Consider the following 21,754-nt stretch of genomic DNA (forward strand, 5'->3'; position numbering starts at 1 on the left):
TCGAAATTGATTCGATGTGAACAGAGAAATCAGCTGTGGCATCGTTTAAAAAGTGAAAAAAAAACTCAACCTACAGTTATCGAAATGCACTGTTATCACAAAACAGGATGAGTGCAGTTTGTCCTGAGTTCCAACCCCTAAATGAAAGTGAATATTTATCCTTATTGTGCACATTTTAGCCAAATCTTTGACACTAAGCAGCTGAGGTCAATCAATTGTGATCTGTATCTATTTGTGTGCCTCATATGATAATACTAAGGTCACATCCACACTAATACGTTTCATTTTAAAATGAAAATGAACTCTGTACATTGTACTATTTCAAAAATAATCTCCATCCACACTCACATGCCTGAGAACCCGTATCACATGACCGTTCACACACACTGGGCATGCACGTGCTGATGTAAACAGGAAGCAGGTTGTCTTGTCTGCAGTTGGACCAATGGTGAGGTGGAAATGATGCGAGTATAAGGCAGTCGGGACGGTAGAAAAAATCGATTTGTAGCCATTGCAAAGCAACCATGGTGACACTGTAAAGCATTACCACAAGAGGAAGTCATGGAAATGAAAAAGGAGTACTCAAGCAAGAAGAATGAAATCACAAAAGGATATTTTGTCTTGACACGTTGTGACTCATAAGACCCAATCAGTGTGCTTTGTTATTATTTTGAAAAGTCTCCGTTTCAACCCGTTCAGAATAAAACACATCCCCAGAGTTTTCAAACTAAAATGATGTCAACAGCTTTTTTAAAGGTCTCCGTTTTAGGGGGTCCTAAACGCCAGGGTAGTGTGGATGCTAGGCGTAAATGCAGTAATAATTATGTATTTTAAAAATGAAACTTACAAGTGTGGATGTCGTCTGAGTCATAGCTACGCACTCTAGATGCCAAAAATAACTTCAATGTACTCGTCATCAGCTTGATTCTTAAATCTTAAAACATCTACCTCGTGTACATTCTTATTATTGTCTGTTTCCCGTCAGACTCGACACTCGGTGTGAATCATCATTTACCCCAGGATTTATTTTGTCTTTCCTGAAACATATGCTTGATTTACAGTTCTCGAGTATTGATCAGTCAGCCTCTCAGTCCAATGACTAACTCTTCATAACATTAAGAGGTATGCAGGGGGGAAAACAGAAGGTGAAATCACTCCTGTTTAATTTTTTTGTCCATGTAGGGTCTCAAACTGTTTGTACGGTAAACTTTAGCGCTGTAAAATTAGACTGTGACGGTGTTTGTGATTTCTTCGGCTGGCCTTACTCACTGCAGTGAATCATGTGTTCCAAGGAGTAGATCTTTCAGGCCCAGCTGGCTCTCAGTCAGCCTTTCCTCTGGCTCCCGGCCTGGTTACTGCCACATGTCTACAGGATGGAAGATCGAGGTCTTATTGTCTAAGGTGTCATTTCTGCTAATGGAAATCAACCAAGCTTTTGTAAGCACTTTAACCGTCACTCACCCTTCCTCCTCCTCCTGACATCAGCCACAAGTATGTGAGTGTAGGGGCAGCCTTTCCCACCAGATCGGGATTCTTAAATTATAACTATAAACATACAATTCAACACTCAACTGAATATGTCAGCAGAAATTGAATGTAGTGCTTGTCTGTCAGAGAAAAAAAAAAAAAACAAGTGGATTTTTCCCCCATTAGCCAGATCTGGCCATCTTTATCTGTATATTTTAGATGGTATGTATACTTAAGCAGACACGAAACCTCCATCATATCGACTAAACCAATACTCCCTTCATTGGAATGATGAAAAATGAAAACCTGTCAATTTATGTATCCCACCCACCCATTTCCCACTCCTCTCATTTCTAGGCAATTCTGTAGAGACACCTAAAATATCACTTTTACAGGAACTTTTTCCCCCTCTGATAATGGATCCTAAACCTGTCGCAGAAAATGGATTCTTGCTCTACTGAGTAATGGTTTGCTGAGGATCGTCTCCATTTTTTTTTGCTTTTGAGCCACAGTTAAAATGTGAGGGTTAAAATGTGTGAGGAATGTGTGAGGGTCCACTGGAATAGGCCTAAAAGATATGTTATTTTTAGTTTTTGTGTGTATGAGGTTGGTCTTGCTTTGTAGAAATGTGCCCTTTAGATAATCCTGCAATCTACTGCAAATCGGTAGTTGATCATTTTAAGTTGTTATTCCAGATTTCTCATCTAAATGTGTCTTATGGCATCTGCACAAGAAAATAAATCTGTGTTATAAGTCTGTCAGCTTTACAAGTATCTACTCAGGACCTATATATATTACCACAGCGCTATTTGTAAATTGCAAGTCATCTGTCTTGCTCATCTTTGCTTAGTCAAATAACATACAACAGCTTAAAACTACCGCTGACCCAAATTCTTCGATCATTACTATGATAGTCGATATAGTCTCTCTCTCTATATATATCTGTACATACTATATGCATTACCTTAAAAAGCCCATAAATTAAGAAATAGTGATCCAACAATATACATTAAGCACCAACATGAATCATTATTAGTTATTTCCAGAGAAGGACATTTAAATAGGTTTGTGACTCAGACTCACTCTCATATAACGTCACTTACCAGCAGTCCAGCGCTACAGAATTTGGGACAGTTTGACCAGACCTTACACACTTACAGATGCAAGATGTCAAAAAAGTCAAGCATATGGTATAGTTTCATGTTGCTGATTGTCACATTATTTTACAAGCCAGTCTGAGATCCGCATGCTTGAAAAGACTTCTATTAAGCACAAATCAAAAGAGTTGAAAATGGAGTAACAGCTACAATGTTCCTACAGCGTGTTTCATAACACAAACAATACATAAAGTAAAAATTGTATGAAAATGTAATTCTGTGGAGGGTTCATGCGTGGGCTGCCATGTTGCTGTGACGTCAGGTGTGTTTATGTCAGCGAACTCAGGCTAGATGGATCTCTCAAAGTTTCCAACTTGGAATTTAGACTTAAATATCTGTTTTCTTGCCCTTTTCCATGCCCAAGATTTGTTTGTTTTTTTTGTAGAGTTTTGAGTGATGCATCGTTAAGTTTCTCGGCATTGGTGACATCGTAGTAAAACGCCACATTCCTCTGCAGTGCCTCACCAAGAGACACAATCCTACCCACGTACGCAGTTCGATGCACACTTCAGTGTGTGTATTGGCCTCCTCGCGCAGCTCAGTGGGGCTAAAGCTCGGCAGCACGCCTGCTACTCACATGGCTGTATAAGGGCACAGCGATTGTGCTTCACTGTAGCAGAGCGAGAACGAAGAAGGAGAGAGGCAGAGAGAGACACACAGAGAGCTCCCATCTGGTAGTTCTTAAAACTCCTGGAATGCTTTTGCTTTAGTTACACAAACCAAACAAGCTTTCTCACCAAGCCAAGACGTTCTCTCCCCTCCTGCTCGTGCTTTCTTCAACACCCTCTTCAATCAGTCTGCAACACCTTTCCAATCCTTCATCTTTAAAAAAATAAAGAGAGCGAGAAAGAAAAAGGGATTTAGTTTTGTGAAAATGAGAAAATGAACCTTTTTTTTCAACAGTCCTGCACTAAACAAAGTGGAAATAATAAAACGAGGCTCTCGAATATCATCTCATTTAATTGATTGATATGGAATCTTAGGAAAAACCATATCCAGCTGAGGATCCAGATGTGCTCGCTTTCAGACTAGCATCATCTATTCTAGTCCTGACACTTTCTGGCCGACTCACTACTACATCAGAACCATCCCTAAGCCCATCTTAAAACATCATTGCTGCTGCTGAGTGATGGTTCCCTGGCCTCCGCGTCTGAGGGAGGGAGTTAAAGTGGGCAGAGAAGCTGGGGAGAGAGTCTGCTCTGTTTTACTCATTATATTCAGCGTGGTGTCGTACTGTCTGATTGTGATCTTTGCATACGGCTCACATACTGTTAGGAGGAGGTTTCATTTATGGTATCTTCAAGGATTTTTTTCGTGTTTTTGTGAAAATTGTGCTGTCCTGTTACTCGCCCACAGCAAGTGAATATTGTGTGAGAGGAATGGTCGGAGATAGGAGGATAAGAAGGAGATGGAGGTTGTGTCTGCCCCGTCTCAGTTGGGGATTACAGTTAAAGCAAGATTTGTTGGGGCCCTGAGAAAAGGGATTTGCAATTTTCCACCACTCGTGTGCACAGCTGTCTACAATTCATACCCATCTCCTCAGTCTCAGCCTTTTTTCAACTTAAAGGAGACATATTATTTTTATTTTAAGATTCGAGTTTGTATTTTTTTCTGCGCTGAAACTCCGTATTTACCCTTTGTCTAAAAATTCTCAGTTTTAGCACCTGTCTCTTTAAGCCCCCCCTCCCAAAATTTTCCGGTCTTCTCGGATTGGTCAGGGTTTTCAGGTCAGACAGTGATCATAATCTGCACGCTGCATCACCATTGACCGCTGCACTGTGCACACGTAGACATAGAAGGCGCTTTAAATTTGAAAAATTACCAATGAATGCTTTTGAACCAAAATCTTCACAACCGGACATGTTTCAGCAGGAATGTAATCTGAAATTGGGGAGAAATTAACAACATCGGCGACCATGACGTTAGCATGTAGCTACATAGCATTGCAGGCTACATAATGTAAACAGTAGCGTGTCTGGAGTAAATGACCACATCAACAAATCTGTCATAAGATGACGTTAGCTTGTAGCCAAAGATATTTGCTCACAGGGATTACTTTTACATACTTTTACCTCGTTATTAAAAACCTTGGCCATGTCTTAAATGAGCATCCAACATTGTAGCAGTCTATATAAGACAGAAAAAAAGGGAAAAGCATTTCAGGTCTCTTTTATGTTGCCCTGATATCTCTGTTTTCACCTACATAACAGGCTCTCCACATTGTCTGTGTGCTCTGTGAGAGGTCATGTGGTTTATTTGAAGCCTGTAGTTTAAAACACCCAAACTGTATGTTTTTTAGGGACTTATTGGTCTCCTGACTTGGCTTTGTTGCGAGGCAAGGCCTTGTTTATGTGACATCAAATGAACTTTTCTTGCTCTCCTTCCCTCCAGATATCCGCCACCCAGAGGAGTTATCGCTACTGCGTAAGCCCCGTGATCCCAAGAAGAAGAAGAAAAAGTTGGAGGAGGCAGAGGAGGATGATCTGGAGCTGGAGGGTCCGCTGCTGACTCCAGGATCAGGTGAGCTCATGGGTAGTAACTTTTCCATGGAGATAAAGCATTTATGGCTCCAGAGCATTTGTTACAGTGTTCGCTCTAAAATGTTTCAGCTGACTGTAAAAGTTAGTAGGAAAGAATTATAATATTTTCTGAAATAAAGAGGAGAGTGCAAGTTTCGCACTTACTGTATTTAACTCCTTAAATCCTTGGTAAATGTCTTTAAAAAAAAACAGGAAGAAGTCAATGAGCAACAAAAGAAGAAATTACTCAAAAATTAGCAAGAAATCTTTAAAAGTACAAGAAATTACCTGAAAGTTGTTTTTTTTTAAATATAAATCTACCCATTTCTCGCAGTGCAATTTGTGGAACATTTCTTACCAAGTTGCTCATTGCCTTTTTTCCCCTGTTTTTTTTTTTTGTTAGAAATTGCACCAATTTGCTCAGGGTTCAAAGGGTTAAGGCTCATGCAAAAATTATTCTGTGCACTCAGTTTTTTCAAGGTCTACTTAAAAGTAATTATGGAAAATGGGGTTTTATTTTTGCATTTCATTTTGAAAAGTAATAATCTTGTTTCCCTCAAGCAGCAGGTTGAATAACATGTTCCACCAGCTGCTACGGAGCGTCCTCCATTCCTTTTTTTTTTTTTTTGAGTCTGATTGCGTCTGTGGTTCGAAAACCACTAAGATAACTCCAGATTGCTGCCCCTGCTTCTAGTGACCAAATATGAATGTGTGAGTTTGAGGCCTGCATGGGATCCACAGCCCTGGCTCCCAGCTCCTTGGCAGGGTGGACGAAGAATGGTTGAGATTCCACACATAGTTGGTCACGCTGCCATTTTAAACCCAAACCAGGCTACACGACTGCAGTTATACAGGCCCTCCTTCCTCCCTCCTTCCGCCAGGGATGGGAGAGTTACAACCATGTGAGCAGGGAGGAGCAGAACAAAACAGGCTGTGCTGCTGTCACAGAGTTAGCATGAAGCAAAACTGCTAACACTATGAGACAGGGTGAATGGGACTCTTTGTGTGGGTCGAGTCTCTTCTTCCCCGGCCCCCGGTCTGTCCGCTGGCTCCTCAAAATGCATATATGCACTCTCATGTGAGTGGAGAGTGGGCCGACCATCTCTGTGAACTTGGTAAACCATCAGAATTCCTACTGTCAAGAAAATCGTAATCCTTCTGGCATGCTTGCAGCACAGACTTTGTGTTTATTTGCCCGTACGTCGAAATAAAATGAGTGATGGAAAACTCAGTTTTTATGATCAACACATGATGATCACACCCAAAGTTGCATCATTCCATTTCAAGGGCGTGCTACGCTGATGCCTTCAGTACAGATGCATTTTGTTTTCAGCAGGCGACTGTGGTCACACTATTAGGTGTTGCAGGGAAACAGAATTTCAACAGGAATGTGCAAAATCTGTTAACTGTCACACTCTCCCTGTGTGTCTCTCTCGTGTGTGAGTGCACACACTCAAACACACTTCCTGCATCCTCCCCATCAGATCACATATATTTCATGGCCAAGTTATAAGGCGTTATTCCGTCCCTTGTGAGGAAGTGCTGGCCTCTTAGGTTAGGTCTCCTGACAGGAATCACAAGGTTTTGCAGATAGACAGCGATGCAATCAGATCTACAGCTTTCCCCTGTGCAGCCAACTGCCTCTGCATGCTCCACAACGCCGAGGACACGAAGAGTGGAGGACTCACTGAAGCTCACCATGGTCTGACTTAGCCGAGTAAAGAAAATTCTCTCCAAAATACTTCTGTCATAATTAGAGCTGCAGTTATCAGTCAAATAATCGATTAGTTGTTGACATTAAAATTAACTGGCAACTATTTTGATAAGCAGTTGAGTAATTTTTCATGCAAGAAATTGCCAAAATATAAGGAATCCAGCTTCTCAAATATGAATATTATCTGATTTTCTTATTGCAGGTGTTCACAGAGGTGTTTTTTAGATGCAAGGGGTTGTGCTGCCTCACAGTCTTGAAAACTTGATGGGTGTGTCACTTGACATGTGGTCTGTCTGCCTCAGGATTTCAAACAAGACCAACATGGTGGCTTGTTTGGCAACTTTCTCCTGTATTGCGAAATTATTTCACTGAAATGTGTCTCTGAAAACATCTGAGGAGAGATATAAAACATACAGTTGATCATCTTCATTTGAGATCGACAGTGCTTGTTACAGTAAGGTTTTTGGGTGTTTCCAGAGGGGGCAAGTCTTGCCAGAAGTCCCTGATTTGTGTATAAAAAAGATTGAAATATAAGTGAGGAACAGACTCTGGCTCTCTCAAAATGCAATGCAGTTCTACCAGAATGCATTGCATGGCTGCTTACGTAGACATTAAATGGGAAGCGTGGAAATGATGGTCCATGGACACATAACTTTAGTCTCCTATGATTGTAAGATGAATATGTTTTGATTGTTGTTCAGACAAAACACACTTTTTAAGACATAACCTTGAACTCTGGGAACTTGTGAAAAGCAGTTTTTTTTGTAGACAAAATGATTAATTGATTAAACAAGAAAAGATTAATTCATACTGAAAATAATCTTCAATATTTCTCCTTGTTACTTTTAGATTTAATTGGTCTTTTGTCTTTGCATCACCATCTTTTTGATAACTTGTTTGTGTTTGACACTGCTGATACAACATACTGATAGTAAGAAATAAATTCCTGACAAAGTAGCTCAGATACATACAGTGCAGAGTGTACATATACTGTACAGGGAGGACCACAGTGACCTCTGACGCAGATGACATGGGTGGTAGGTGGACACTGAGGCAGTACATGACCAGTCGTTTCTACTTAAAGACTGGCAATCCCTTTCCAAAACCTCAAACTCTGTCCTTAAATGTACCACTTAGGAAAGTCCATGTCCCCTGTCTGTCTGCACACTCATGTCAAGTACCCCACAGAATTGGTCATTTTGGTAGGTAAACCACATTACTAATCCTCAGCTGTTGTCATGACTCAGACATAAATCCATGTTGCCCATGATGCCAGTCCATCGAGTCCCTCTTGGGCTTGCCGCATCTTGACGTGCCTGCCGTATCTAATTATCTGTCCTGTCGGCGAACATATCTCAGACAGCCAGTACTTTTATATTTGCGTTGCAGTTGCTACACGCATGGCTGGGTCACGTCGACCAACGCCTTGCCTGGGTTTTCAATCAGTCATGCTGCGTCGGATTGCTATGAATGGGTGGATGGAAACGACAGAACCTCACTAGTCATTTCAGGGTGATCTCCCTGTGCAGAGAGGGTAAACTGAGTCATCCACTCTGAGGTTGGCGGTGCCCATGGAAATACCACGGATCTCCCCATTCTTGTATTTCTCTACTTTTTTGTCTTCTCTGTTTCCTCCTGTCCTTGTAGAGTATCTTAAATCTGTCCACTTGATGTTTTTTGTTCCCATTTCGCTTCTTCCCTCCACCTCTTTCCTGTCTTTCCTGCTCTTACTCTTTCTCTTTTCATCCTAGCCTCTGAGGTTATATACATCGGACCTGTCAAAGGTAAGCTTTCCTCTTCCTCTGTCCTTTACTCTTCAGCACTGCTTCCTCACCCCCGTCTACCCCCCACAGCTGGAGTGTTGAGGTCACATGACATCTTTAACCTTGTGGGACTTGCAGCCGAGTCACCTGACTGCTCCTCAAGAGGAAGTCAGCTGATTCGGGTGGTCACATGATAAAGGCTTTGCCTCGCATTAGAAATTAATTCAAAGCTACTCCAGGCCTGCTCACTGTGACTGCTGACTGTTTTGCAGGATAGTTGATCACTTTTAGCCCCTGAAAGTGGTGGTTACTAACTGAGATGATGTGTTATTAGATGTTTTTTTGTTTTTGTTAAGCCTTTTTTTTTTTTTAAAGAAGTGTAGAAATCAGACACTTATTGGTCCATAAACAGCCAATATCTCACACAGAAGCTTTGCGTAAAAATCAATTCCACAAGAGACACTTTAATTTACTGACAAACCTCTCATGGTTTACCTCTAGTCTTAACAGCCCATGGTGGTCCAGTTCCATCCATCTGAGCCCTCTATGAATCCCCAGTGTGGGAGCATTAGGGAGTCAAGTCATGTTTAACATTCTTTGTGCCTTTTCGCCTGCATCTGAGAGTCAGTAAACAGGATGGAGGAGTTGTGTTTTTAATGGGCTGCCAGCTTTCACCTCATAGATGGTCTCTCTGGATATTTGGGATTCCTCAAGAGAGATGGAAGCACTCTCCCTGACCTAATGCACTCAACATTAAGGGAGAAACCTTGAAAGAACCACTGAGTAACACCCTTCCCCACAAGGGATGTGTGGCCATAGCCTGCACCCTGTTCTCATGACCCCAGCTCGCAAACACAAACATACATGTGCACACTCACAAACCGAGTCCACTTCCTGGTTTCAGAAGGGATTTAGTGGTTTAGTCAGTGTTGCTTCTTGACCTAGGCCCCACAGAGGGAGAGAGGGAACGGGGGAGTATGGGGCCAAAAATACTACCACAAGGCCAGCCAACAGGAAATGCAACAAGCTTTACTTTGGTGGCTTGCTGATGGTTTGCAGCTAAAGTGCAAACTAATTGAAAAACTACGGGAAAAACAAAAGCAAACTTTTGAGCCCTTATTCATTGAAGATATAGTCTGAAAATTATGTGGCTAATTTTTTCATTATCCTCCCTTATCTTTACATTCCCCCTCTCCACTGTGTGGCGAGTGTTGCAGTAGTTTGCTGTGTGCAGTGCATTCCTGCAGGTTTTTTGACTGTGACTAAGTGGGTGACCCTGATCATGTTCTGCGTCATCTGCATGCTGATCCACATCAATCTCGCCATCAGCAGGAGGACATAGTTCAAGCCACTCATCTGCAACGTGTGGGCTGGTAGTCACGTAGTGTTGTTGACCGCTAGCTGGCCTGGCTAGGCTGCAAGTGTGTGTGTGCTTTATGAAAAAGGTTTCACCCTACTGTTGATATTGATGTACAGTATTTGTGAATGTGCACTTCTTTGCTTTAAAATTGAAGTGTGTTTGATGTTTGAAAACTATTGTATAAAAAAAAACCAACGATGTAGTATTGTTCCTTTAATTAATGTGATCATTTCCTTTATGATCCCTGGTACACTACAAGGGGCTAACTGTTGACTTTGTGTTTTCAGGGAGCATCTACTCCAGTCCAGGATTGTACAGTAAGACTATGACGCCCACCTATGACTCCAGAGACGGCAGCCCGCTGTCGCCCACCACTGCCTGGTTTGGGGACAGCCCCCTCTCTGAGGGTAACCCCAGTATCCTCGCTGTCAGCCAGCCAATCTCTTCACCAGATATCCTGGTCAAACTCTACAAGCCCCAGTCCTTGCTGGACAAAGCCAAAATCAACCAGGGGTGAGATGAACTTTGCTCAGTGGTTAGATTGTTTGGTTAAACTGTTTATGGTCAGAAATGCTGTGGTGTGGCTGAGCAGCTGATACAATAGTAGTAAAAGGCTACAGAGAGTTTGGTTGTTTCAGAAGGCATTTTTTATTTTATTGACTGTCTTTGCAGGTGGTTGGACTCGTCCAGGTCTCTGATGGAGCAGGATGTAAAGGAAAATGAGGTGCTGCTGCTGAGGTTTAAATACCACAGTTTCTTTGACCTCAACCCAAAGGTACGTACCATAGACGATGCAGTACAATTTAATTTCCCTAAGGACAACTGTGTGTCCAAAAATGTTGTATAAGTGCAATGCGTCATCTGTGCAGTACTCATTTGAGTAGAGTACTTAGTAGAGAGCAGTCATGATACCATTAACCGCATACAATTTCTAACTAGTGCATCACTCAAATCTGGTTTTGTCTTGTTTGTATCAGAGTGTAAGAGAGCGAGAGGATCTGTGTTTACTCACTGTTTGTTTATGCATGTTAAACTCTGTGACAAACCTCTCCACAGTATGATGCCATCCGAGTGAACCAGCTCTACGAGCAGTCCAAGTGGGCCATCCTGCTGGAGGAAATTGAGTGCACGGAGGAGGAAATGATGATGTTTGCTGCCCTGCAGGTAGAGACTGTGTGTGTTTCTGTGTGTGCCCGCTTGTGTGTGTGCCTGGTCTTAATTTTCCTGTTTCAGCATTCATTTGTCAGGGTCAGAATTTGAAGACCTGCAGTCCTTTTTTCATTGGGCAATGGGCACTTTGCCTTCTCAACCACAAGCTAATGAATTGGGTGGGCTTCCAGCCCAGAGTTGAGACATATGGCTGCCAGTTCTGCTGCAGCACGCATACTGAAACGTGACTATTGCACATTGATGCAGAATGAGTTAATGAAGGCATTTTCACACATATTCCCACAAGGCTTATCAAAGTGCCTCAGTATCAATTAGTTCTTGTTATTTCTGTCTTCATAGCATTTATAGAAAAAATCGACTCATTAGGCTTTTGAACAAAAACTTCTCCCGTGAATAATTAATAACAGCCATCTTAGAAGACATTAATGCATTTACCCCACGTAGTTAAAAAGAGTGATGTGTCACTTCTAATGGAAACCAGGCCTTATGAGTCATCATGACCTAGAAATAAAAACATGCTGTTTAAATATTCTATTTGATTTTCATCAGAGGCCTAGTGTTTTGGATTTATAGGGTGATATATTAGCAAAAATGGAATATAATATAATAAATATTTATTTATTAAAATAGGAATTGTTGTGTTTTCATTAGCTTAGGATAAGCCATCTATATCTGCATAGGGTGTGGGTCCTTGTTTATGGAGATCGCCATGATGCACCGTCATTTTTTTTTTAACAGTAGCCCAAAACAGACAATTCAAACACAGGCTCCAGACAGGTTCATTCACATTTTTGCATTGAAAGCTATAATAGTTAGTAGCCCCTTGATGATGAGCAGAAATAAAAAGCTGATTTTTCCTGTGAAACTGTGTTATTCAGTGTTTATATCGTTTTAAATCACCTGTACCATTTGTTTTGAAGAGGAAGAGACCTCTGTGGATAATTTGACTCCTGGTAAAAACATCCTGAACACTGAACACTGAAGGAATCCTAACCAGGAGTTCATGCTTGGCACATGGGAGAAGTTTTAGTGGGTTGCACTCTGCAATCCCCACTGCTAGATGCCACTAAATCCTACACACTGCTCCTTTAAATGTTCTTGTCTACATAAAATAACCTGTAGAAATCCCCAGCATTATATCCAACATTAGATTGTCTCACGGACACTAAGGGATTTCATGCATGTTTGTATATTGGACAAAGGCTATTCAGCTTTATGTGATCAAGTCATTTCTGCAAACCTTGAGGCAACTTGCTGCCGCTGCTCATACAGAGCTGGTCCGGTCTAGACTTTGGAGCCACACTGAACACAGTACGTAACTTTTTTGAGACAAATTTAAAGGTAGATCAAGAGTAGAAATGGAAGTGATATACAGATGTTAGGCCCTTTAGCCCCCCTTAGGTAGCCCCCCTGAAGTCTGGGGGTGGTGCCCCTGCTATTTCTGACCCTCATAAACTGTGGGTGCCAAGACCTGAGGACGCCACCCTGTCCTCACCCCTGAGGTAATTATAGAGCATCTCGGGCCACAGGACCCAGTGTCCCGACCCAGACCACCCAACCCCAGCGAGACACGATGTCACAGACCTGCTCACATTCCTCCTGAAGCCCTGTTACACTGTGAGGTGTTAGGTGTGTTTCATCAGACTGGTTATAATTGCACTTAAACTGGTTTCTTGTTACTCCTCCTGAGAGTGATGCTAATCCGAGATGGGTGTTTAGACTGGCTACCAGTTTCACTGTCGCTGCCTCTCCGTTAGCACCTTGGTGGCTACTATATTTCAGCGGGGTCATATGAGCTCAGTGTTTTTGGCAAATGTTTCACTGGTGAGGATACACAGTGTCTAAATAAAGAGCAGTGATTGTCCACATCCAGTATGCTGCTGGCATGCTATCACCTGGAGGTTTTAATTTGGCAGGACATAGATATGAGGTAATAAGGAGACAGGAACAGTAACAGACCTCATCGTCACCGACTTGAGGCACAGGTTGTCCTTGCCACTCATGCACACAAACAGGAAACAAGCCCCCGCTCCAGCTTTGCAGATTTTAAAAGACTGTCCGAGTGGAAGAGGCGGAGGAATGGAGTGTCATGGCGAGCCCTTTGTCCCACATTCTGTAACCTTAGCTGGGCTAAAGCCGCACATATCTCTCTCAAAGTCTGCATCTCTCACTCTCTCGACAGCTGTTCATTCATACATTGGTGGGGGGTTGGTGACTGGTTGACATTATAAATACCATTTGTCAACAAGTTGTATTTAGTGTCTGTGACGCACACTAAGAGGAAAACACAGTCAGGTTTTCATGAACGTCCCCATCCTGCTGAATATGGGTTTCAAGTGTTTGTAGTCTCACATATGTTCCCAGTAAAAACAATTTCATAGCCTTTTACAGTTCGGAGACATGCTGAGAACACATTGTTCAAATCGTACCCCTTAGTTCTTTCAGTGAATCATCATCACTGACTCATCCTGAAACTCCTCATCTTCATCTCCGTCAAAGATTAAAGTCTTAATTTCATCACCTGTATGGTGCACACTGGCAACACTTGCTAACATAAATGCCAGCACATGTTAAAGTATTTATGTGGCTATTATCACAGACTACTTCACTTTTATAAGATTAAGTTGGAGGGATTTTGCACCGGTGGCACACATAGCAGGAAACTTTATAGAAATTAGCAAAACTGTTGACAAAGCTGTTGAGGTTGGAGATAGAGCTTAAAAGCAGCTGTTAGCTGTTACCTTTTCAGTCAATACATACAGTCATCAAGTCAATACCTGGAATTAATTTCTCACCAATAAGGTTTCAATGAATCTAGTAGATAGAAATATTTAGTAACTGGAAGACTGTGGGTTTTAACAGAAGATAACAGCAGGGCCATGCTGCCTGCATGACCAGTGCGTGTGCATTGCAGAACCTTTTGGAGTTTTTTTGGTGCCTTTGTTAACAGTTTAGAGCAGCCACACTAACCTCATTAGCCACACAGCTCAGCTGAGACTCAGCTGCTGTTCAGCTGTGGAAGATCTGAGATTTGGTGTTTCGCAATTTTTTTTTTCTTTGATGTGAGCATTTTTTTCAGCAAAAATAAATAGTGAACATGGTGTTTTGAAAAACACTGGCATCATACCACCTTAACTACAACTTCAGTGACTATATTTGTCAGACAAGAAAAACATAATTGTAATTTTTAATTGTAGAAATATATTGGTCATAGCAGCCATTATCAAAGGAAAGCTCAATAAGGAAAGATAGAGCTGGCAGGCATCTTTGCAGCAACACTTGGGAGTTGATCGAGGTAGCTGTCACACACTGCTCATGCCGGCAGTGTGGCCTGGACGTTAGACTAAGACTTGTCCACAGCACCACATGCTTTGCTACAACTAGTCTCTGATCTCCAAAACATCATACTGAATATGTCTAAAAAGAAAATTTTGAAAAATAACATTCTTAAATTTCTCTGTATGTAACTAGTTTAAATGAATTACTCAGTAGTCTGAAAACAAGGGCAAATAAACTGACACTTTCCAGACCGTGAAAAGGTTTGGAGAGGAAAAGTACAGATATTAAAAGTCTGGAAATATCATGTAATCTAAAAATAGAAAATTAGAAGCCGTGGTTTAATACAGCAAATTAAATGCTGCAAATTAAAGAATTTAAAATAAGCGGGGTGATCTCTCTTTCTTTTCCACAGTACCACATCAACAAGCTGTCAATCATGTCTTCAGACAACCACATGAATAACAGTGAGAAGGAGGTGGATGAGGTGGATGCTGCCCTGTCAGACCTGGAAATAACTTTGGAAGGAGGAAAGACGTCCAACACACTGGTATGACAACAGCGCCACTTCTTTGCAGTCATGACAGGAAATCTCTTTTGGTTGTTTGTTACATGTGCTGGGCTCCAAACTCATTATGTGATTATTTGTTTCCCAAATGCAGCAGCTTGGCAGTGTGTTTGGTCCTTTGTTTCTCGGTTGTTTTGTGATGAAGTGTCCTTTCATCAGCTGTATTAAACAGGAGTGTAGACCAACACAGACACTGTACACTGACCCCAGGGAGGGGAAATCACAATGAATCTCGCTGGAAGTGCTAAATTTCACACAGTTTTTTATGAGCCCTGCTTCTGACAAAAGACTGGGGGTGTGAGATATTTGACACTTAAACAAACGCAAAAAAGGCTGCATGATACAAAGATACATTTAAAATATATGTCCCTATTATTACAGCGGTCCCGCCTCAAGAACTTAAGTTTATTCAGCTTATCAGAGGAAACGGAGCTTTGAGATATTACATAAGAAGTGTTTTCTTTAACCTAATCTGCTGAGCTGTGACATTGAAACTGTGCAAAGTTGAGCCCGAGGTCATTGTTATGATTGTATTTAGTCGTGCATTTATATCAAAATCTGCCAGGTTTATATTAACAGTGTTTTTTTTTTTTTTTTTTTTGACTTCCTCCTACAGGGTGACATCACATCTATTCCCGAGCTAGCGGACTATGTCAAAGTCTTCAAGTAAGTCCACATCCAGAGCTACCTCATCTTGCAAAACACCCCTGAGTGCTTGCAAAAATTGCATTTGTCCAAAAGATGATCTGAGTCTATCAAAGAACCAGGAAAGAACATTTTCTGGCTAAATGAGAGACCTGTTGCCTGGTGTGCATCAGTGTAATAGGCTGCATTGTTTGCCAAAGGACATTTACAGGCTGAGCTTTCAGTTTAGCTTCTTTAAAGTGATTACAGTTGGACAAAGCATATTTTTTTTAACCATATTCATTTTTGGCTTTCAGCCTTTGCTGACAGGCAGGTGGCCCCTGTGGCGGTTGTCTCATAAAATGTATAAACCGGGGGGGGTGGGGTGCTATCAAGAGGCATTTCCTCTTTAATGGTTTTCCGTTAATGTTCACATCCAATTCTGGATCCTTTCCTATTCACCTTGCTGAGTTAGCACTTAAGAAGCTCTCCGTCTTTTTCTTTTCTCCACTTTGCACTCACTTCTGATCTCCCCGCCCCCGCGCTTCCTCTTGACCACTAATAAAGAAAATGGCTGGTTTTTTTTTTTTGCCTTCCGACATGTCTCCATCTGTCTGTTATGTGTTTTCCAGACCCAAGAAACTGACACTGAAGGGCTATAAGCAGTACTGGTGCACATTCAAGGATATCACAATTTCCTGTTACAAGAGTAAAGAGGAGGCACACGGGACGCCTGCTCACCAAATGAACCTCAGAGGTGAAAACACACACAAATAATATCATTTCATGCCCGTGCAAGAACATAATGCTCCATTTTTCTGTCTAAACAATGGGTGTGAACTTCAACCTCTCCTCCCGCTCTGCACTTGGGCTGCCATGTGTAGGTTGTGAGGTAACACCAGATGTTAACATCTCGGGTCAGAAATTCAACATCAAGTTGCTAATCCCCGTGGCCGATGGCATGAATGAGATCTGGCTTCGGTGTGACACGGTAAGACTGAAGTTGGTGCACCACTTATGTTGATTTAATGTCTTTTTAAAAGTTTTTTTTTTTTTTTTTAAATTATCAGCGTGTGATTTGCAGTGGTGGTATGTAACTAAGTACATTCACTCAAGTACTGTACTTTTATTTCACTTTATACTGCACTTTATTTCAGAGGGAAATATTGTACTTTTTACTTCACTACATTTACCTGACAACTTTAGTTACTTAGCAAAGTAAGATTTCCGTTTAAAATCCAAACAAGAGTTTATAAAATCTGATGTTTTGTCATGAATTAAATTACCAAACAGTTTTTACATGTTCAGCTGAAATGAGTAGTTGATTAATCAATAAGCTAATTGACAGAAAATGAATTGCCAGCTATTGTGATAAACAAAGTAAATTATCTGTTTTTCAATCATTTTTAGGTTTTTGGGGTGTGTTTTTCTATATGTTTTAGGTTTTGATTTTTTGGGGGGTGTTTTTTATTTTTTTTAATCTTTTTTTAATATAATTTTGAGGGGGGGTTTTCTGGTGTTTTTTTTTTTTTTTAAATTTGAGGGGGTATTTATTTCTATTTTCCTTTTTATATTTTTGGTTTTGGAGTGTTTTTTTCAGATAAAATTTTCTTTAAATTTGTCTGCCTTGGGTTCTTTTACTCGAACAACTATATGTACATTTTCCTGATTATACTTACTTTTACTGAAACAACTTTTCCAATGCAAAAGTTCAACTTGTAACAGAGTATTTTCACTGTGTGGTATTTGTATTTTTACTTAAGTAAAGAAACTGAATACATCTTCCACCACTGGTGGCTTGTGTCTCCAGGAGAAACAGTACGCGCACTGGATGGCTGCGTGTCGCTTGGCCTCCAAAGGGAAGACCATGGCTGACAGCTCGTACAACCTGGAGGTCCAGAACATTTTGTCCTTCCTCAAGATGCAGCACATGAACCCTGACCCTCAGTTCATTGAGCCAATCACCACCGATATCAACCCAGAGTGCCTGGTGTCCCCGCGTTATCTGAAGAAGTACAAGAACAAGCAGGTAAGTCGTGCGTTTCCGTAATCATACAGCCTGTGAATGCTCTGTAGGCTGTACACATGGAAGGTGAAGTGTAGTTGCAAAGAGACAGAGGTAACTATCTGCTCTAATGTGTATCTTTGTGAGGTTGTTTACTTGTTTGATGAGTTGGTTGTTGAGTTAGACGGAGCAGCGTCTGATGCTTCCCAGATGGGCGCCTCCTGGCATCAGGCTTGTCTCGCATTGGAATGTGGCCTCCCTCTACTCCCCCTCCTTTACGCTCCTCCTCGCTCCGTTCTCTCCCCCCTTTGTCCGAGGGGAAACCAGGACAGCAGACGTCCAAACCACTAAACATGCTTACAGTTGGAGTTGCTCGTGTCAGTCTGTTATGGATACTTTGTCTGCTTGTGGCCTTTGTGCTTGTAGACATAAGTGTAAATATCTCAGCCAGCGGGATTGTAAGTGCTCACTTAATCTGGTAAAAAAAAAAAAAAAAAAAAAAAGACGCGTGGTCACTTCTGAGCGACAGCAGCACGCCATCAGCAAACATCTTGATAACCAGGTGTAGAATTTAAGCTCTAAAAATAGTTTAATTCGCTTGTACGCGTTAGGAAAATTCTCCAATGTGCCCAACAGATTTGCAAGTAAGCAACAGGCTAGTGTGTGTACACTGGAACAGCTGAGTATACAGCTGCCATTGCTGTGTTAGCTGGGGATGGGTGAGGGGGAGAGGGAGGGGTTTTGCCTTCCCATAGCTTACTCACATAGTCTGGTTTTGTTTAGGTTGAAGTAGAGAAGAAGAATGTTGCTTGAGGAGTGTTTTTACCGTTAATGATGATTCAGAAATGGTCTTGACGTGAAAAGTTCTGAGTGTCAGCATTGCTGGTAGAGTCTGTAAGCTGCAGGTACTTAAAAAGTTCCTCTAGTTGGCCACAATAAAAACCAGACTTCATTGTGTCTTTGACACAAATCTGTTTTTAGCATGTCCAGATTGTAACCAGATTGATTTTAGAAAATCTGGAAAGCAACAAAAAAAAAAACCCACAAAATGAGATTTTTGTAAATTGGCCTGGAGGTTCTAAAATGTGATTCCAATCAAATTTCTACCGATGAGTCTCAGTCCGGACGCTCCGGTCTCTCAATTCAGAAAGTCTTTTGCATCGCTCACAAGGCTACACATGACAGTGGCTATGGTTACATGCACACCAATATCCCTCTGTTATTCAGAATATGACAATATTCTGAATTTTGTGGGTCATATAAACAGCATGTTCCATTTGAATATTCTGAATTAGGATCTTTTCCTAATTTACCATTTTCTGATTAAGACATGAATATGTGTCTGAATTGGGGTTTTTACTACAGTTTGCAACATGCAGTCTATTTTCTCTGTTTGTGTAGTCATGGATACATTACATACAAACCAACTGACCAACAGTTTGCACGGCTTTGGGGTAGATTCATGCAGAAAAGCCCTCATTTCTGGTCGGAAGGAGAAACACTTCTGCTCTCATTATGAAAGACTAAGGTATCATAGTTTTTGGATATGTGTGAGCCGACTTTTTGTATGTGAACATACTCAATGTCAAATACAAAGTGACGGAAATGCTGAGTGGACTTCATGTTGCTACGAGCAGAGCCCTTTGGAGGACAGCAGTCTGTGGTCAGACGCTGGAATAAATTGTCGGCTTGCACTTTGCAGTGGAGGAGTTCTGCTCTGCAACTTGTCAGTGCTTTTGTTTGGAGCGTGAAATGATGGACCTCCACTTCTCATGCTCCTGTGAGGTTAAGCCACTTCATTCTATGTAGCTGCTCATCTCTACGTTGATATCGCAGCAACCCATGCAGATGCTAGGTTGATGTTATCTGGAGGACACAGGAATTTGGTCCGAACACTTGTAAATGACAGCATGGACAGTCTGTCTTAAAGATCTGATTTGAGAAACAAATCTGATTTGTGTGCAGTTTGACGCAGGAAAGTTTGAGTATGACGCGGTTCGACTGAACTCATGCTGTACTCATTCATAGAGACCGATGTCACAGGTCATCAGGTCCCAAAATGTCTCTGCTCTGTTTGTTCTACAACTGTAGTTACATTTACGCACAGCACTGCTAAAAGTAAGATTTTATCTACAGTTAAAGAGTACCACATGCAGTTTCAGATCTCTCTTTTTCTGTATGTCTCCCTTTTTATATTTTTTTAGATGATAGAAAACCCCTTAAATATGTTTTGGATGAGTAACATGAAATCAGATCCCCATTTTTAATAGTAAAACCTGTCTGTCAAACCTGAGGAGTGAGCAGTCCATGTTCAAGTAAAGACAAGCTCATGATGCTCAGTCACATGACTCACATTGAGCCATTCAGACCTGCCAAGCTGTGGGTTTAACTAAGGGAGAAAAACATCAGGCCCAACAACAACAATAATATCAAAATACTCAAGTCATGATACAGTATCATTGCAATTTCATAGGTGTTGCATTATGCTGAGTTTTGCAATAAAATATATTGCAGTTTCTTGCCTTTTTTTAACTGCTAGTTATGTCCCCGAAGGAAAATATTCAAGTTTTCAATCTGTTTTTCTCACTTCAGTCATTTTTATTGTAGCAAAATGTATCTGATGGAATAAAAAAGCAATTGATTTTCTTTTTAATTTTAGTAGGCTACCAAGAGTTTATTTTTATTTCCAATTTTAATGATTTTCACATAACAAGAAAAAGCAATACTTGAGTACCATTTAACAATACAATATTACTACACAAAAATACATCGATACTATGCCGTATCGATTTTTTCTTTACCCCTACCCCCGAGTTTAACCCAACTCACTAGCTTTAGCTCCACTGGCGTTTGGATCTTTATAAACTTTTACGGTTGTTGCTTTCGAGATACATTTTTCAAAGTTCAAAAATAAGGTTGCTCAATTCAATCCAATTACACACCTCTTTATAGCATCTCCTCATTTTGTTTTTTTATAACTTTATTGAAAGAAATCATATACACGACATAAGGCAGGTCAGCTATACTAACAAAGTATATGGGCAGGAATCTGGAAGAAAGAAAGAGAAAAATAGCATTTAAAATAAATAAAGGAGAACAGATTAAAAAAGAAGGAAAAATGAATAAGTAAAAACAAGATACTTAATAGAAAATATAAAGATGCAAATCAATTATAAATAATACAGAAGATAAATACTGGTCTTCATTTGAGAGTAAACATTTTTCAGGGTCTGTTAAATTCTAAATTTCTGCACTACTGAGCAGTTCATTTAATTTCATTAGATTTCAAACATTTTAGGGATTCGCATCACAACAAAAAATCATTATAGAAAGCTTTAAAAGTGGGTAATGTTTTAATGAATTTAGTTTTGTTTATGTAATATTTGGACATGATGATAATTCTGTTAGTCAACACATTTTGTTGTCTTTCTTTCATAACTTCTTTATACATAACATCCACTGGATCTGTATATGCTCTGCTTTGCAGTAGAAGTTTTTTTTTTTTTTCATTTATTTTCCTGGAAAGCTAAAAAGTGATACCTGGAGGGCGACCTCTAGCTGACCTGATAGAGCGTGGGCCCCATGAGGGCTGAATCCTTTGCAGCAGCCCGGGTTTATTCCAACCTGTGGCCCTTTGCTGCGAGTCGTCTTCTCTCTCCCGCCCCCCCTTTCCTGTCACTCTACAGCTGCTCGATAACAAAGGCAATAAAAGCCCTCTGCACTGAAACTGGACAGTAGTGACAGAAAAGTTTGAGAAAAAGACCATTTTTAATTAATATTAAGCAATCATAGTTTTGCTGAAGAACTACCCCTCCCATGATCCATGTTTGTGCTATCAAACCACATGGGAACCATAGTTTACACAATACTCTTTGTTTTATCTCAGTTACAATCATTAGCTGACCCGTTTTCTTTAGAATATAGACAGAAAACTCCAGTATCATGTTTTTTTCTTTTAGAAATACATGGTAAAAAAAACTCTGTGGTGTAACACATTGCCTGGAAAAGAGGCTAACTTGAGCAGTGGGCAGGACTTATCCTTTTTAGGGTTATTAACTCGGCAGGGTGCGTGTCCAACTGGGGCCGTGGTTCTCTCTGGTCGGGCTCCAGCCTCACTCATTATCCCAGTCT

The 21,754-nt window shown here is 40.9% G+C and overlaps 1 protein-coding gene across 4 annotated transcripts in view; it reads left to right on the top strand.

Annotated features, from left to right (window-relative positions):
- Positions 1–21,754, top strand: part of fermt2 (FERM domain containing kindlin 2) — a 50,597-nt gene that overhangs the window by 24,358 nt on the left and 4,485 nt on the right. For 2 of the 4 annotated variants that reach the window (XM_042500495.1, XM_042500497.1), the window contains exons 4-13: positions 5,016–5,144; positions 8,609–8,641; positions 10,268–10,493; positions 10,653–10,755; positions 11,037–11,144; positions 14,842–14,976; positions 15,611–15,660; positions 16,251–16,375; positions 16,503–16,609; positions 17,429–17,647. In XM_042500495.1, coding sequence (XP_042356429.1) covers positions 5,016–5,144; positions 8,609–8,641; positions 10,268–10,493; positions 10,653–10,755; positions 11,037–11,144; positions 14,842–14,976; positions 15,611–15,660; positions 16,251–16,375; positions 16,503–16,609; positions 17,429–17,647 — 1,235 coding nt within the window. The remainder of the gene's footprint in view (positions 1–5,015; positions 5,145–8,608; positions 8,642–10,267; positions 10,494–10,652; positions 10,756–11,036; positions 11,145–14,841; positions 14,977–15,610; positions 15,661–16,250; positions 16,376–16,502; positions 16,610–17,428; positions 17,648–21,754) is intronic. The other 2 variants (XM_042500498.1, XM_042500499.1) reach the window with 1 other exon arrangement.

The sequence above is a fragment of the Plectropomus leopardus genome, chromosome 14, assembly GCF_008729295.1.
Source record: "Plectropomus leopardus isolate mb chromosome 14, YSFRI_Pleo_2.0, whole genome shotgun sequence".
NCBI classification, from domain to species: Eukaryota; Metazoa; Chordata; class Actinopteri; order Perciformes; family Serranidae; genus Plectropomus; species Plectropomus leopardus.